Source organism: Oryzias melastigma, linkage group LG1, assembly GCF_002922805.2.
Source record: "Oryzias melastigma strain HK-1 linkage group LG1, ASM292280v2, whole genome shotgun sequence".
Classification (NCBI taxonomy): domain Eukaryota; kingdom Metazoa; phylum Chordata; class Actinopteri; order Beloniformes; family Adrianichthyidae; genus Oryzias; species Oryzias melastigma.
This window is the reverse complement of record NC_050512.1, coordinates 11,897,670-11,911,966: the sequence shown is the minus strand read 5'-3', so window position 1 is coordinate 11,911,966 and position 14,297 is coordinate 11,897,670. Positions and strand designations below refer to the sequence as shown.

General features: G+C 38.2%; 1 protein-coding gene across 1 annotated transcript in view; it reads right to left on the bottom strand.

Moving 5' to 3' along the window:
* grin2ab (glutamate receptor, ionotropic, N-methyl D-aspartate 2A, b) overlaps window positions 1–14,297 on the bottom strand; it is a 131,745-nt gene that overhangs the window by 115,561 nt on the left and 1,887 nt on the right. Inside the window, exon 2 of the mRNA XM_024259644.2 lies at window positions 13,611–13,808. Coding sequence (XP_024115412.1) covers window positions 13,611–13,808 — 198 coding nt within the window. The remainder of the gene's footprint in view (window positions 1–13,610; window positions 13,809–14,297) is intronic.

Sequence of the window (14,297 nt, the reverse complement as noted above, 5' to 3'; positions counted from 1 at the left end):
CATTTCATCTTTCACCAGTAATATAGGGCTATATTTTCTGTTTTTGGTGTTTTTAACATGTTTTTGTAGCTTTTTTCTTAAAATAGAGGACATATATAAAATAATTTCAGATTATAACAGCATTTCTGAGTATTTCTTTCTTCAATCAAGTGAGATCAGGAACAGATTAAAACCTGTAGTTTGAAAAACCTCGGGACAGTCATGCACGGGCCGAAGCTTCGCTTCTCTCCAACAATTCTGATGTATCTCTTGCAGACAGATAGATCCAAAAACATAATTGTTTTTCTTGCCTGAGCTTCCACCTAGCTCAAAACTGTACTTTCAGTTTTTTATTTAGTATTTTTGCTACATTAATGCTAGCTTAGACTTGTGAGGTGCTATAAGCTATAAACTGGAGAGTGTAAACAAAGGGCTGATGGGAAAATAGGAGAGGCTAACTTCCATGCCAAAACTCCCACCCACAACTTTTTCTAAATTTCTAATGAGCTTCTGTTGCACTGCAACATTGACACAGGCTTTTTGATTTTTGGTTAAACACAGAATAATCATAATTAAAAAAAAAACACTGGGATCACTTTTGCAATAAGTAAAGAGACTTTAAATTTGATTGTAAATAGGACAAATCTGACAGACTACATAATTAGCTGCTGTTAGCTCGTCTGTCTCTCATCAAGACTCATTTTCTGCCCATCTTAATCTCCTCCCTCTGATGGCCATCATTTCTTCTTATACTCAACTGGTTCTCTCTTCACTGACGTCAAACAGGCTCATAATGATAGAGATGACTTTATAATCTGAAAAGACATTTGGATTTTCAACCTTGTCTCAAAATCCACTTAATGTTCTTACTGTTATTATTGACCTAGCTTAACAGCTTTACTCAGTGATGTCATGGCTCAGATGTGAAACATCTTCTCACAGAAATGACTCTAGATGTTATTTGAATGCATATATTATTCAAATTTCAGTTTAAATCGAGTTTATTTTTCATTTCCCTCACTTTTATTATTTCTCTAGGGGTGTTAACCAGACTTTCCCTTCTTTGAACATCCATGTCAGATGACAGACTCTGGGGAGGCAAAAAAGCTGTTACTTTTCTGAGAAAATCTCGACATTATCGAAAATGCAACGAAAAAGTTGAATTAATACATAAAAATGCTTCAACTCATTTTTGTAAACCTAAAAGGTGGAAGTGAATCCTCATTTTTAGGAAGATGTCGCAATTTAGACCAAAACTTATTCAAATCCTTGAAAATGTTACTAAAATCTGATTTTAAACATCAACATCACGTTTAATACTAAGATCCAATTAAAATAACATTTGTAATCTGGTTGTGTGTTTTTTGGAGGTAGAACAATTCAAACCTTGATTTTTGGTTCAGAGTTTATTTATTTTATTTTTTTAGTTGACATACCTGATTTTTGCATTACAAAACAACATCAAAAGACTATAAATTTCAGGGGGGAAAAAACTTTTTTTTTGTTTTGCTAAAAAAATAAGAGACAAAAAAGTGTGGCTTTCATCGTGTTTAGATAAAAACTTAAATTAATTAGGAATTTGCTCAATAAATGCAATATTATGAAAAGCTTTGAACCTACAGACACATTAGGCATGTGACACATGATCAAAAACGCACTAAAAACCTATTTAGCCAACAGTGTTCACAATGGACAAGCAGGGAGGGGCTTCTTCTTCTTTTTGTTTTTCTAGTGTTTACAAGCGAATGTCCACCACCTGGTGGACAGAGGTGGAAGATGCTTGGTGCAAAATGTCAAAGCGATGTAAATCTCATGAATCATGCTCCAGGCTTTTTCTTGCAGCTCCATTCTGATATATGAAAGACTTAGTGTCATGGAATTCCAGTTGGGTACAAACTGCAATTTCTCTCAATTTATCCTTCATGATCAATTTCCAAATGATTGGCACTTCTGTAAATAAGCAGAGATCCCACCCATACGTCACAACCAAATTGGACTGGTCAAAGTCTTACCTAGTTTAACTTGCCATGTAAAATGTATGGATCGGTGTTTTGTACGTAGAGCCCAAAAACGGTTGTAAAAACATGCATAGCTACGTATGAACCCAAGAGTTTAGAATGCGGAGGCCACAAATGCACATTTACCCGTGTCTGCATAGACTTTTCACTGGAAATGGTCACTTGGACGTGCGTTGCCGAGTGCTGTGTTGCTGCATCCCTCTTCAGGGAGGAGGGAGAAGACATGTAACATCAGGAAAAATTAATAACTGGACAGGGTTAAGTTGCCACATCGCCTATTATTAGGATGACAAGTGGCAGGTGTCAAAACATAGAAAAACAAGGAAACTGACAAACAAGCAGTCTTTGGAAACCAACAGACACACACACAAAAACACAAAGGTAAGACCAGGGGTTGTAACTGGTATGAAGGCGAGATTTTTGTTTCTTTTGTTTTCTTTATCAATGAGGTTGGATTTTGTTTGGTTGGTTTTCCAAGCATTTGTTCTTTTGGTTGCCTTTTTTTTAATTGCTTTTGTGCTCAGATTTGTCTTTTTAATTTGCTCTTTGTTCCTGTCACTCCCTGTCTCACTCACATCTGCCTATAGCTGCTTTTCATCCTCAGCTATTTCAAGCAGTCATCTCTCAATGAATTGAAGTCCCTGGTTTTCAGTAAGTCACCGTCTGATCCGCTGTCTCATAAACCCTTTCTTGTTGCATTTAAAGTGTCTCTTTAATGTAGCCTTTATTTAAAATGTTAATTTGATAAGCTGTTTAGGATCCCATCAACCAGGCCTCAGTCTCCTAATGTTGGGTCCTATACAACAGTTCACTGACATGATCACTCTCTCTACATAATTTATGCTTCGCTGTAGGGCTACAATTCACCTAAGTGCCCCTTAATGTTTTTAAAAATAAAGTATTTAATACCCAACATCCCAATAATTAAGATTAATTTTTGATTCAAACAGAAACATTTTTGTTTGAAGCTCAAACAAGAGATTGTCTCTAATAAAGCCTCAATTAAAAATCATATATTTTCTGCGGTAAATGTCGCCTTGCCAAGACCAACAACATGAGATGATCCTCGATCACGAATGGCACGTTTGGCAAGTGGAAAAAAGCGCCTGAAGTATTCTGGCATGACCAGATGCAGTGTCTGGCTGAGACAGCACCTGTCGGCAAAGTGAAGAGGAGCCTCATACCTGAGGTTTTGGAAGATAAGCTGCTTGGAAATATTTTTGGCTTCTCTTTGAAATGTCCAAATTTTCTGGCAGCCCCCATGAATTATTAAAAAAATACTAAATCATTAAGTCTATTTAATTTCAGTCTGTTGTATTGTAAATATTATTTTATTACAGAATAATACAAGAGGATAAAAAAATGCTTCAACATTACAAAGCATTATAACCTGCTGTTGGTAATAGGGCTTTAAAAAAAAGCCCGGGTGTCACAAAGTTTCACGAAAACCGATTATTCTAAAATAAAATACTATTTTTTTTTTTTAACCAAGATGGTATTCTAAGAGTTCAAATTCACCCAAAACATCTTGATGTAAAAGAGAATATTCATATAAAAATAGCATGGAGCCAAACAACAAATGGCACATAATTAACTACAGATTTTTCTTAATTCTTTTGGGATTAGGAGCAATTCAAACATTTGGAAGCTTTATAGTATATAAAACTTCACTTCAGTGAAATCAAATTTTTAGTGTGTTAAAACTGTTTCTTAATATATATTTTTATCTATTTATAGATACATTTTGTATTTTTGACATTTATTCACACTATATGTCTTGCAGTTGGAGACTTTGGCCCAATGTGTTTTATTATATGTTAATTTATTTGCAATTAGGAATCACAATTAATATATGAATTAAAAAAATTGAATAACTTAGATAGTGTCAATTTTTCATTTCTTACACAAACATTTTGTTGACACATAAAAACATGTTATGAAGAGCAAAAACAGAAACAAGACTAAAATTCAATTAAAGGGTGTGAGGTGAAGTAAAGTGGTGTGACAGAAAGCTGCCAAGATTACTATGAATGCATTGGGGTCAGAAACAAACACAGTTGGTTGTTTACAGTCAATATTTCAATACCCAGAGTGCAACATGCTCCTTGAAAATTAAATGTCCGAGATTCCACCACCTGCAGTTCACAAGCACTGCAATGCTGGCAGTTCCTCTCTTGATCTGTGTGCCGTCTCATCCTGGAATTCATATGAAGAAGAGGAGTTGGAGCTTCAACGGCATTCCAGAATCGAAATCTCCTAAAGAGTATGACACTCTCATTCTAACGACAATCAGAGGCGGAAATTGCTTAAAGATTCCTGTAGTTGTCCGTGATCCTGCTCTGTATCCTGAATGTCTACGTTTTGCATAATATTTATGATGGCTCCAGAATGCTCATAGAGCTACTACCCCCTCAAAAAATATCATTTATGTCATGATTGCTTTTAATGTCAAGCTTTTAGGAAATACCAACAGAAACGTATATCCACAACAGCATCAAAAAATCACTTTTCAAGCATTTTCACTGCTGTCATGTACTAAGATCTATCACTTATGCTTCTGTACCAGGCTGTAAAAGCGGTGTCAGTCTATAACTTAACAGAAGTATAGATGATAAATACTCCTTCTTTCATGTCTCAAAGGATGGGTACATGAACTCTCATCAGCAGAAGTGATAAGTTCAGAGTCAATGGTTACAAGCATGAAAAACAGGGAGGTACACAAATGGGCTGAATAAGACACGACAAAAGTTAACCACAAAATCAATAACAGCAGAGTCAGTCGACCAGAAAGTCTCTCATGTCTTTAAAAGCATTTACTGTCCCAGTGAATTAGTTTCTGGTGTTAAACATGACATGATTTCCTCCTTTTTTTCATGCTCCATTGAAGGCCACTTGGTCCAAATGCAAGTTTTGAGACGTGAGCGGAATAAATTTGTGAACTCAGATCAGTCAACCTTGCATGTGTTCTGCCTGTCTGCTTTCTATATTTAAATAATTTTTCTGCAATGTTGCTACAAACGAGAGACAAAAATCTAAGAAACAAAACATGAATTAAGCTAAAGCTGAACTTCTGAGGAAAAAAAGCACAATTAACGCTAAACAATTTTAAGCTTTCTGGCGTTTAATTACAGTCTCAACAATCACCCTTGAATAAAGTTAAATTCTGCCTGAAGTTGACTTTTTTTTAATCCTTCTGGTTGTGAAGATACAGTATTTGACGTGTAAAATTTTGTCTCTAGCGTTTTGGGATGAATGGAGACCGAATCTAAATTCTTCCCTACTCCTACGGCTTCTCCCTACCCCTCCAACTGTAGGGACATTTGAAGAGGTAGGGTTGTCCAAAATACTTCCTTAAAGGAATAACTCTCCCAGCAGAGGGATCCAGATATCTCTGTTGGGAGGGTAAACAGTGTCACGCTGAGGAGAAGCACATTTCTTCATGTGGGTGTGCTCTGAAGAACAGAAGTTTACATTTCTGTAAGTAATGACTTTTTGTTTTTGGATTGTATTTTTAAAGTTATAAAACCGCTGTTGATCTGTATTTCCGAGCACCAGCAGCTAAGCGTTAACATAGCTGACCAGCGGCTATTGAAGATGTCATCAAGTGGGAGTGACGTTCGAATTTGAAGACACTATTTTTCCATAACCCTCCGTTTGGAGGACTGAATGTCGAGATGGAAAGAAGCTGTAGGGGTAAATTTTAGATTCAGCCTTAAATTTAGCAGGGTGGGGGAACAAGAGATGTCAAGAAAGCATGGCCTGGTCCTGTGAGAGTCTGGTAACACATCCAGTATGTACCCTGCCTTTGCCCAACGGTAGCTGGGATGGATGGATGGGACAAAAAAAGAAATGTTAGTGAAATGTCAAACAAAGATTTTTTACATGAAACAGCCCAATAACACTGACCATGCCTCTTTGACTTAGTAATAACATCAAAGACCTTACTAAGAAAACGTATGAAATTGTGAATGTTTGATCTTCTGTCTTTGGGGACAAGGACGTTATTGGTTCTTCATTTTCCTTGTCTACAGAATTAACAAATGTTTGAGATCTTGGGTTTGTATCAAAAACTTTCCTCCTGACCCTTTATTCTGTACTAGAGTTGTAGAAGCAGAAGACAGCCATTGGTTCTTCAAACTTTGAATGATGCATGTCCAGATCCACCTGTCCCCACTGCCTTTGTTTCCAGTCTGGTTGCATTAGCAAAGAGTTCAAGCTAAACAGTCTGGATTAGATGTTTTGAATTTGGGGCTCGTATCTCACACTCAGCACAGTCGCTTTTGGTCATTGTGTCCCACAAAGGTTCTGCTCTTCATGTTTTCAGATCCATAAACTGATTTGGTTGACAGCTTCCACCAATCTCTTGGCACCTGTTTTGTGCCTTCATGCTATCATCCCAGCAAATGTTTCAAAGCCTCTGGCGTGGCCCCTAAGCAACATCCACCCCTTAAATCTCTGTGAGGGATGCCCTGTATAAAGGCTACTCTACTACTATGGTTCATCCACTCCTTGGGATTGGGTTGCCTGAGGCGCTCACTTGGTATTTTATCATTGTAGGCAATCTTCCCAATGGATCTTCCTTGTTTTATCCTGGACAATGGTTTTAAGGCTCTGTGTTCTCCAATCTGACTGTAGCATGGTCTTGGTATAAAAAAATCATTGCAGCTCATAAATGGGAACCATTTAAGCCTGCTGTGATGGACTGCAACCCACTGACAGGGAGAACATGTCTGTATATTGTCTGCTCACTGTCAAAGTAGCATTTGATCACAATAGGGTACTACAATTATAGTAGGCTCTATTCAATATCTACTTATGTAATGAAGACAAATTTTAGATTTTTTTTTTAACAGCAACTTCCTTTAAAATAAATTCGACAGAAAAGGATTTGGATGCAAATGAAGCAGTTACTTAAGCTGGAGCTGACTGATGAAATTCCTGATGGACTTAACATCCTTGGCAGAGTGAGTGCTGCGGACACAGTGCCAGCTATTTTCTCCTTTCATAATGTAAATGCTAGGTTATGGGGAGAATTGCATTTATTATTCTTCTTTATGGCCCTTACTACCAATGGTGCCAATGTAGAAAACTCAGCCGCTGTTGAAAAGAAAAGACAGATTGAGCTCCTATTATCTCTGCTCATACAACAATGTCTGGTTCACTGTAAAAACACATTATTCATCTCACTCACTGAACTAATTTTGTCATAACATATGTAACACATTAAATTGTGAATGTAACAACCTTGCTTCATGGGATAAGTGAGACTTCAGCCACTCGCCATGATCCTTGTTGGAGACAAATAAAGGGATGAAATAATTATGATGCATTCATGTCACTGGTCTACGTCTCACAGCCAAAGGAAATCAAATTGGATTTAAAAAGCAAACCAATTGAAGGGACTGTCGCATTCATCTGAAACCAAATTTGCTGCCAGATAAGCAGGAAAATTGGGATTTTGGGTGTTAAATTAACTGAAATTACAGAGACTGCTACTCCACACTTTGACACCTGCCAGGCTTAAACAAAAAAACCTCAATCCGATAAGATTTAGACAAAAATCATACTTTTGGTGTTTTGAACATGTTCTTGTGGTATTTTTTCTGATGATAGAGGACATATGAAAAGGAAATTAAATTGCATTTCTGAGTATTTCTTCATTCAAATCATGGTGCATCAGGAGCTGATGAAAAAATGGCGTTTGAAAAAGGGGGTATTTATGACGTAGAAAATACACTGGGTGGACCAAAAGCTTCCTGTTTGGAGCTCTCAGCAACGGGATGGGTTGCCTCGGCTCAAACAATATCGCCCATAATTCAAAGGTGAATTTATCCTACACATTCTCAAGCCCAACTTGCCATATATGGACATATTGTTTGTGTCCCCTCCATGTCACTTTTTGACACTTTTGGTGTCCCCAACTCATTGTTTTTTTGACGTGCTGGCTGTTCCCGTGGTACCGGATGCTGACCTTGTTCGGGGTTAGGGTAAGAGTAATGGTGCCCTGGAACCCTAATTAGCGTATGCATTTTTCCCCCGTCTGTGGCCGGGTACCAAGCAATCCTCAGACCGGTGCCAGTTCCCGGTCCGGAAGTTGGGGACCCCTGATTTAATGGGAACAGCCATCATGTCAAAACACAATGATTTGGGGACAACCAAAGTGTCAAAAAGTGACATGGAGGGGACACAAACCATATGTCCATATATGGCAAGTTGGGATTGAGAATGTGTTGATTTATAATGAACTACTGCCACTCTGCAGAAACTATGTCTGAGAAAACAACACAGTTTTTTTTTTTTTTTTATTTTGGTTAAAAAGTGTCAAGGACTGGTAGTGTAGGACCCAAAATGTAGGAAACTAGGCATAGTGGCAGGCATTTAAACATTCAAAAAAAATAGCCAAAACATGACAAAAACAATGGAAAAACCAAAAGGGTGCCTAACCAAAGCAGATGATCTGACAGTGACAAACTGAAAACCAGAGACTTAAATATGCTGAGGATGATTACCAGAAATCAAGACAGAGGTAGATGATTTGTAACCACCTGGTGTGATTGATAGAGGGAAAACAGTGAAAAGAACATGACCAAAACCAAACTAAATACACAATCCTCCCCCAAAAATGCATGATCATTATTAAAAGACAACCAGGAACGCTTTTACAAAAGATCAATAGATGGTCAGAGTGGGTCTTTAAAAAGGTAACTAAAAAAAGATGGAAATGTTAATGTCTCTCATCATTTAAGACACATTTATGAGGAAGGATTGAATTCAGATAAAAATATACTGACTGAAACTCCGTCCTTTCCCTTCACTACAGTAATACTGAGGATTTAGAGGCGCCCTAATTACTGCTTACATGAAACAAATGACCGTTTCTAATCTTAAAGGTGTTGTTTGTGGTGAGATGTTCAGCCATAATTATCAGTCAGCTCTGCAGTCCCATTCAGCTTCATGGACCGTGTTTATAATGGTTCTGTTGTAGGCTGCTGTCCTGCATGTGTTCGGGTTTCGGTTTGATCTCTGTGCCTCGTTTCCAGCCACAACCTTCGACTGATTTCATTGAAAAGGCTCCAATAAACCCGACATGCGCTATCAACCGGCCCACAAAGTGACTCTAACAAGGCAGCATATTTCATGAGGGAGGTACTAGTCAGAAGCAATCATTGAAATTCATGAATACTGAACCGACCTCATTAAGGACCAAGTTCCACATCTGCTATTTCTTAATAACTTATTGTTTTCTACAATGTTTTGTGTAATAGTGAAGCCCACATTTTGTCTTGCTTTGCTTGTACTTGTGTTATAAAGCAGTTTTAAGAATAAATCATTGCCTCGGGCTCTTTACATTACAGAATTTAGAACAACTGTGACATTTTCTACACATATTTTTAATGATATTATCAATAAAGACAATAATTTATCTTCTTTTCTTTTTTAAGTTTGTAAATAAATATAAATGATTGTAGTATTTTGTTCTCTGTAACCCTTCAGACTGGCAGCTGTTGTTTCCCATTCAGTCATTGTTGGTCTATAAAATTCAGAAACAACCACTTTAACCTTTAGCATCCTCTTCCCATAAATAAACCATCACACCAAGAGTAATATTTTCCCTGCAGCCAGAGATAAATATGAATACGTTAAAAAAAGAAGAAAAAAACTGCAAATGTATTTTAAATGCAACATTAAAAACAAGAGTGTCTGATATGATAAATATAAACGTTCTGCCAAATGAAACCATTTATTTAAAAGCTAAATGAATCATGCATCCATTAAGTAAATCAATTACTACAACGGAACGCTCAATGATGTCCCCATTAATAGAGGAGTTTTGGTGAATGCAAAAAAGGCGACTGAGGAGTTTTTCCAGCTGTTTCTGGAAGAACTCTCTTCTGACTCAGGGTTTGCTGTGCATTTCATGGAAATTTGCCCATTATGTGAAGAGCCTAGAATAAACTGTTCTGACAAATCATTTATCTATGTGTGATATATACAGTCGCCCTGAACTGAAAATTGCACAAAAAAAGCATCAGTGCAAAATGATATCAAAGTCCCACTCAAACTTTATTTTTTCTATAGTAAAATCTTTCCCAGTGCTCTTTTAATTATGATTATGCAGTTTTTAGCCAAAATCATAAAGTTCATTTTTAAGAAATTTTCTGCAGTGCAGCAGAAAAAAAATATATGGGTATGATTTTTTTGTAATTTGTTTTGCTTTTTTAATTGTTGCCGTGATATTTAAAATGATTTTGCATTGATGGACTTGTTAGTGTGATTTGCACTTCAGGGCCACCGTAGAAACACCACCTCATACACAAGATGTGTGAATGACAATTTCTCAGTTAAAGCGTGTCCTGGTCATCATTTTTTTTTTTTTTACTCCAGCATGGAGTATCATGTATCAAAAGCTACAATTTAATTCTCCAGATTAGTATATCTTGTAATATTTGAACAAATGATATATCTAAAAATTGCATTTATTAAATACAGATAAAAATGCTCTTTATATTGGATAGAAACACATTAAATCTGCATCAAATTCACTGATGCAGGTGTGACTGGGTACACCACTTAGTCATGCATATGCAGGTCAAACTATTAACAGAGTCAGCGTTGGTGTCAGCTGTAATGTGCAGGCGACTGCTGCTTCTGCTCACTGTGATGATAAATTCTGCAACAATGCCGTTACTTTTTTATGCCTAGTTATGAATTTACAACTAATCCTTTGAGATGCATTTTTCCCCCCAAGTAAGAATTAGGTTAAAGGCAGAAAATGACATCTCACAACCCTAATATTTGTACTTTCTAAATATAGTAACAGTAAATTTCAATCTGCTAAATGTGAAACATGCTCCTATTGGATTAGGCCTACATTTATACCCCTGAATGATCAAAGACATTTTTATACAGTCGTCATAAATGCTCAGCTTAAATGTTTAAGTCAACCTCCACTTGATATTACTATGGCCCACTAACTCATTAAATGGGACCACCAACTGTGTTTTGATTAAATGATTAAACAGCGCACGTTTATATGAGTCTTTTGGGGTATTAACTTCTGCCTCAGCCTGCAACATCACACATCGCTATACAGAAGATCAGCGGGGGTCAAATGACTCATTATCATATGTCACTCAATGCTTTTTATGGGTAATTGCTGGGGAAGGGAAAATGAAAACACTCATTTTCATCTTCCAGAGCCTCGTGTGTGGGGGATATTTGACCTGCTGGTGTAAGTACAACCACAACAGCTGGGAGGGGGAGCTGCTGCGTTCTGCTAACAGCGGGAAGGAGAAGGACGCGGAGAGACAAGCGTGACCAAATTCAGTCTGGATCGTGTGACGCAACAGTTTACCTGCATTTTAAAAGCCCATTGCTGAGGATTTAGTGGCTGCTTCTGTTAAAGGAAAAATGAGAAATGATGATTTCCTGTTGCTCTTATCACAAAATCCGTCAATACCCCACAGGGACAAACGCAACCACGGAGCTCTTTGGCTTTCCTTCACAAAGAAGCATTTTCCACCATTTTTTTTTTTTTTTTTTTAGAATCTTCATAAATATTCCTCATAAGCTGCAGATTTCATTTTTTTTCTCTTAACTCCCACCTAAAATCAACCATAAAAGGAGCAGTGACTCAAATGCTTTTTTTTCCAGCACATCAACGAGCATAAAACCAGCTAAAGGACACTAGAGCGATCCTCTCATAGCACACAGACAAGGTTAAAACACGGTGAGGAGCTGACCTATGCCAAAGTAAAAACACGTTTAGACTTTTTCAATAACTTTAGGTTAATACAGAGGCGACAAGATGAATGATTCTCTTAAAAAAATGTTTTTTTTTTAGAGAAAGAAGACTTCTGCTTGACTGCTCTCAGAACATTTCCCCTCTTGAAGGCATATGTAAATTTTACTCTAATTTTGGGCTCATGCTCTTGTACTGTCCTGCACACAAATAAAAACTGAAACGCAAAATCCTTTCACTGCCCTTTTTGAAATTACAGACCCACTCCAATGAAAATCTTGTAGCATTTTTCTGATGATGTGGACATGTATACAGTTTCAAGAGAAAGTATGTGAACCCTTTGGGAGTACCTCAATTTCTGTACAAAATGGACACATGCTGTGTTTTTTTTTTTTTTATCTCAATCTAAATTCCAACAATGGAGAAAAACAATGCCTGCTTAAATCACACAAATTCATTTTTATTATTTCATGGAACACAATTGTGTGTCTAGTTTATGCATAAAATCAAGTAATTCCAAAGGGTTCACGTGTTTTCCCCTGCAGCTGTAAAATAATTTAAGATTAATTCTGTTTTTCTGAGTATTTCTGTTTTGAAATCATGAATCAGGAGCAGGCAAAACAAATTCAACTTCAAAAAACTTGTTATGTAGAAGCTACATCTTCCCTGTTCCACTATATTCTGATATATCCACTTGCAGACGAATAGATCCATGTACGTCTTTGTTTTCCTAATCTGAGCTGGCATCTAGTTCCAATATTGTTCACCATTTTTGCAAGTTTGGGGACGTGAGAAGCTGTAAGCTAGCAGGAAAGAATGTAAACAAAGGGATGATGGGAAATAAATGCTGGCTTACTCTGCCCCAGAAATCAATATAGAACTGCCCTATATTTGTATTCAGCAACATTTTACATGATCTCAAAAGTCTAATTTACAGAAGGAAGTGAAAGGAAACAGCTTAGGTCCATTCTTCTTCACATTATCTCAAGACGAAACCGAACTAGGATCCTTCTACTGTTTGAGTCATCAGCAAATATAGGAGGTTGAAACAAGGATAACCTCATTTTTGTTTTTTTTCTTCCACGCCGTCTGAAGTTGCAACAGCGTGAGCTGAAATGACTCCAACAAAACACCTTTCATGTTTTTAAGGTGTTATGACATCACATCCCAGAATTCCTTGCAGCTTTGCACAACATATTTGTATTAATGAATATGGCAACAGCTCTCCACATTCACTGCTCCCCGCTCTATTGAGTTTTATGCCCTACAGAGTTGATCTCCTTTTGTCTCATCCCACTATCAAGAAAATAGGCTACTGCTGAGCACACCATCAGTCTCTCCTTGGCTACACCAACACAATAGGTTTTCCTACAGCATGAATGGTAATTTAACCTAAATGATTATGATGAATGTACATAAATCCCCCACCATATTGAAGATGGGGGGCATTTAGTTGCCAATAGGGATAAGCATGATGGAGATTTATGGGATTGGGTGCAAGCCCATATATTCTATCTTGTCAGGCTCCTACCTTTCATGTAACATCTGTGTGTGTGTGAGTGTGTGTTGGGGTGGGTGGGTGTGTGTGTGTGTGTGTGTGAGGGCAAACGTGGCTGAGAGAAGAAGACACTTGGTGTGACAGACTTGGCACGGAAAGCGGGAGGAAAGCGGAAGAAAATGTGTTTCCACAACGTGACTGCATTCAAAAGCCTGAAAACTGTAATTTGAGATATGAATACATTACACAGCTCGTCGTCATAGACGGGGTTAATGTGATGCAACAGCGCCTCTTAGCGCTGACTGCGACTGAGGAGGCGCTTCTTGCTCAGCTGATCCAAAAAAACAAACAACAACAAAAAAAAACATCTTACCTTCGGTGTCACAATGCGTGTCTGCCGCTGCGGGTTTGCGCAAACGGGGGCTTCTTTGCGCCTTCTTCTGTGGAGTCCCTGCTGTTGACTTTTACTTCCATGGGGCGAGGGCCCGCGCGGGCGGCCGCTGGGACTTGTCCTTTTCCTGGCATTTTGGCTCCTTCTCAAAGCATCGGAAGAAAAGTGTTCAAACTTGATCTGAAAACATAAAGACGGCAAATGTTGCGCACTTTGGCTTTTCTCATGGCGCAACGACGGGGAAGATGCGCATTATGAGCTACATCCCTGCATACTTCGTGACTCATAAGCAGTTTAGCACTCCGAATCTCATCAGCTCACTACAAGTGCTGTTTTGTGCGCGCGGGGGTGCGTGCGCTCCCGTGGAACGCGTTGTTTTTGTGCGCGCGCCTCCTTTGGAGAGGACACTGGATGGGAAGCCTGCGTGACGAAGGCGCACGTTAAATTCAAAGGTGTGTGAGGTGGTGTGTGAGAAATTAGTAGGTTGAGAGAGGAGGAGGAGGAGGAGGAGGAGGAAGAGGAGAGAGAGGGGGGGAAGTGAAAACAGCCTGTGGCTCCTTAGCGAATATTCCCCTCACGCGCCTCTCTCCAGTGCCGCTCTCGTCTATGTAGGGCATGCAGCAGGTTGTGTGTCGAGGACTCGCACAAGCTTTCAGGAGAAAGCTGACT